Genomic DNA, 2965 nt, shown 5'->3' on the forward strand with positions numbered 1-2965 from the left:
AGACTCTTTCTCGAGCATGGGATCGCCTGTCAATCCACAGGTGAGGCTCCGAGCGTGCCGGCTGCACCCTCGCCGCGGGGCAGGAGCACTCGGGAGGGGAGGGGATGAGACGGGACGGGACCGGGCGGCGCGGGGCTCGCGGTGTCCGCGGAGGAGGTCAGGCCGGGGACTGTGCGCGGGGAGCGGCCCCGGTGCCGAGGCGGGGCGGGCGGGGGGTGCCGTGGCTCGGGCCGCGCTCTGCAGCGGGTGTGTAAAGCGGCTTCATTGATGAAACGCGAGTTCATTGAGGAGACTCCGGAGCAGCGTCTGCGTCAGCGCAGACGTCAGAGATATTTATAACAGGCCGCTCTCGTGTGGAGCCGGCGCTGGCAGCGCGGCGCCGCGGCCCCGGGGACGGCGGGGAACGGCCCGGGCGCCCAGCTGACGGCACCCCCCCCTTTCCTTTGATCTACAGGACTTCTGCACCGACCTGGCCGCTTCCAGCGCCAGCTTCGTGCCCACGGTGACGGCCATCTCCACCAGCCCCGACCTGCAGTGGCTGGTGCAGCCCACTCTCATCTCTTCGGTGGCCCCCTCCCAGAGCCGCGGGCACCCCTACGGCGTCTCGGCGCCCGCCAGCTACTCCCGCCCCGCAGTGCTGAAGGCGCCGGGCGGCCGCGGGCAGAGCATCGGCCGCCGGGGCAAAGTCGAACAGGTGAGTGGGGACTGGAGTTATTGGGAGTATGGGGGGCAGAGGGGTGCGCGGCTGATGGACTGCCCCGGCCGGGGACACCAGGCTAACAGCGGGACTGAGCGGCCTCTCTCTACCCGCAGCTGTCTCCGGAGGAGGAGGAGAAGAGAAGGATCCGCCGGGAAAGGAACAAGATGGCAGCGGCCAAGTGCCGCAACCGGCGGCGGGAGCTCACCGACACGCTGCAGGCGGTAAGTGCTGCCCGGGAGGCGGCGGGGGGGTGGGGAGAGGGGGTACCCGGGGGATGGGGGTGGCAAGACGAGGGGGACTCCAGCCGGGAGTGATGCCGGCCTTGGCTGACAGCCTGCTCTCTCTGCAGGAGACCGACCAGCTGGAGGAGGAGAAGTCCGCGCTGCAGGCGGAGATCGCTAACCTGCTGAAGGAGAAGGAGAAGCTGGAGTTTATCTTAGCGGCCCACCGGCCCGCCTGCAAGATGCCCGAGGAGTTGTGCTTCCACGAGGAGCTGGGGGCTGCCACCGCGCTAGACCTGGGCACCCCCAGCCCCCCCATGACAGAGGAGGCTGCCTTTGCTCTGCCGCTGATGCCTGAAGCGCCGCCGGCCGTGCCGCCCAAGGAGACCGGCAGCAGCGGGCTGGAGCTCAAGGCCGAGCCTTTCGACGAGCTGCTCTTCTCCACGGGGCCGCGGGAGGCCTCCCGCTCCGTGCCTGACATGGACCTGCCTGGAGCCTCCTCCTTCTACCCGTCGGACTGGGAGTCGCTGACTGCCGGGACCAGCGGTGAGCTGGAGCCCCTCTGCACCCCCGTGGTGACCTGCACCCCGTGTCCCAGCACCTACACCTCCACCTTCGTCTTCACCTACCCCGAGGCAGACGCCTTCCCCAGCTGTGCTGCCGCGCACCGGAAGGGCAGCAGCAGCAATGAGCCCTCGTCTGACTCCCTCAGCTCCCCCACCCTCCTTGCCTTGTGAGGGGCTCCAGCACTGACTGACCTGCTGGGCCCCATCTGCTGCCCATGTACCCCCACGGACTTGCAGCTGTGCCCCAAGGGGCTCCCCAGGCCTGGGGAGGGCCCTGCCACCGCCACCCCCTGTCTGGCCTGGTGCCCCGGGGCCTGGCAGAGCGTCATGCACCGAGGTCTTGCACCTCTTCCAGAGATGTAGCAAATCGCATGGAGTTTGTCTTGTCCCCAGTGGCCCATCCATGAGAGCTGGTAGTCTGTAGCATGTCCCACATGGCTGGGTAGGTGACTCCCTCCCCTCCTTAGTATCACTAGCATTAACTAATTAATCTCTTGGTTTTAAATGATTGGAATTTAACCTGGTGCTGGGTATCTCCAACTCGTATCTAGTGCAGCTGATTAACAATAACTACTGTGTTCCTGGCAATATCGTGTTCTGATGACTTAGCAATGACCCATCTTACGTGGGGGGAAAGAGACTATTTTATTTTCTAGTAGGTAGATAAATAGCTATATCCATGTACTGTAGTTCTACATTGATGTTCATTGTAACTTTACTGATCATGCATTGTTGAGGTGGTCTGAATGTTCTGACATAAGTTTTCCATGAAAACGTTTTTATTGTGTTTTTAATTTATTTATTAAGACGGATTCTCAGATATTTATATTTTTATTTTATTTTTTTCTACCTTGAGGTCTTTTTTGACATGTGGAAAGTGAATTTGGATGAAACTTAAGCATTGTTTGCTTATTATTGTTCAGAAACATTGTCAATAAAAGCATTTAAGTTGACTGCTGGACCTGTCCTTGTGTTACCTTTTGCATTGCTTGCTTGTGACCTCAAGAGGTTCCCCAGCCTCTAATTTGGGCTGGGCTTTATAAACTGCAGACTGCTGCTAGCTGCCTGAGGCTTAGGATGCATCAGGGTGGGAATACCATTTAGGGCAGCCCTGCCCTTGTCCTAGTGTTAGTCAGGGCTGGCTGTGGTTACACCCTTCCCACCCATCCTGGTGGGCAGTAGGATCACTCCTTATGGCCTTTCCCATCTGATCTGTCTGGCTCTGGTCCCCTCCTGTGCCTCTGTGTGTCACCTACTGTGGACTTTCAGCAACTAGCTGGAGGTCTTGCTGGAAAGGAGGTGAAAGTTCATGCCTCTGAATCAGGAAGGCCATCTCCAGGCTGGGGCCCATATGATCATTTGCATGTGCCTACAAGCCCAGCTTCCTCCTCCTCTCTCGGGAAGAGTGGGCATGCACCCTGGCTCTGGGTGTCCCTGGATGTGGTCTGGTTCTTCGGGACAGGAGAAGAGAAGAAATG

General features: G+C 60.1%; 1 protein-coding gene across 1 annotated transcript in view; it reads left to right on the forward strand.

Annotated features, from left to right (window-relative positions):
• Positions 1 to 2448, forward strand: part of FOS (Fos proto-oncogene, AP-1 transcription factor subunit) — a 14525-nt gene extending 12077 nt beyond the window's left edge. Inside the window, exons 2-5 of the mRNA XM_027698457.1 lie at positions 3 to 40; positions 455 to 694; positions 814 to 921; positions 1050 to 2448. Coding sequence (XP_027554258.1) covers positions 3 to 40; positions 455 to 694; positions 814 to 921; positions 1050 to 1658 — 995 coding nt within the window. The 3' untranslated portion in view covers positions 1659 to 2448. The remainder of the gene's footprint in view (positions 1 to 2; positions 41 to 454; positions 695 to 813; positions 922 to 1049) is intronic.
• Positions 2449 to 2965: the final 517 nt, after the last annotated feature.

Source organism: Neopelma chrysocephalum, unplaced genomic scaffold, assembly GCF_003984885.1.
Source record: "Neopelma chrysocephalum unplaced genomic scaffold, ASM398488v2 Primary Assembly neopelma1_24, whole genome shotgun sequence".
Lineage (NCBI taxonomy): Eukaryota > Metazoa > Chordata > Aves > Passeriformes > Pipridae > Neopelma > Neopelma chrysocephalum.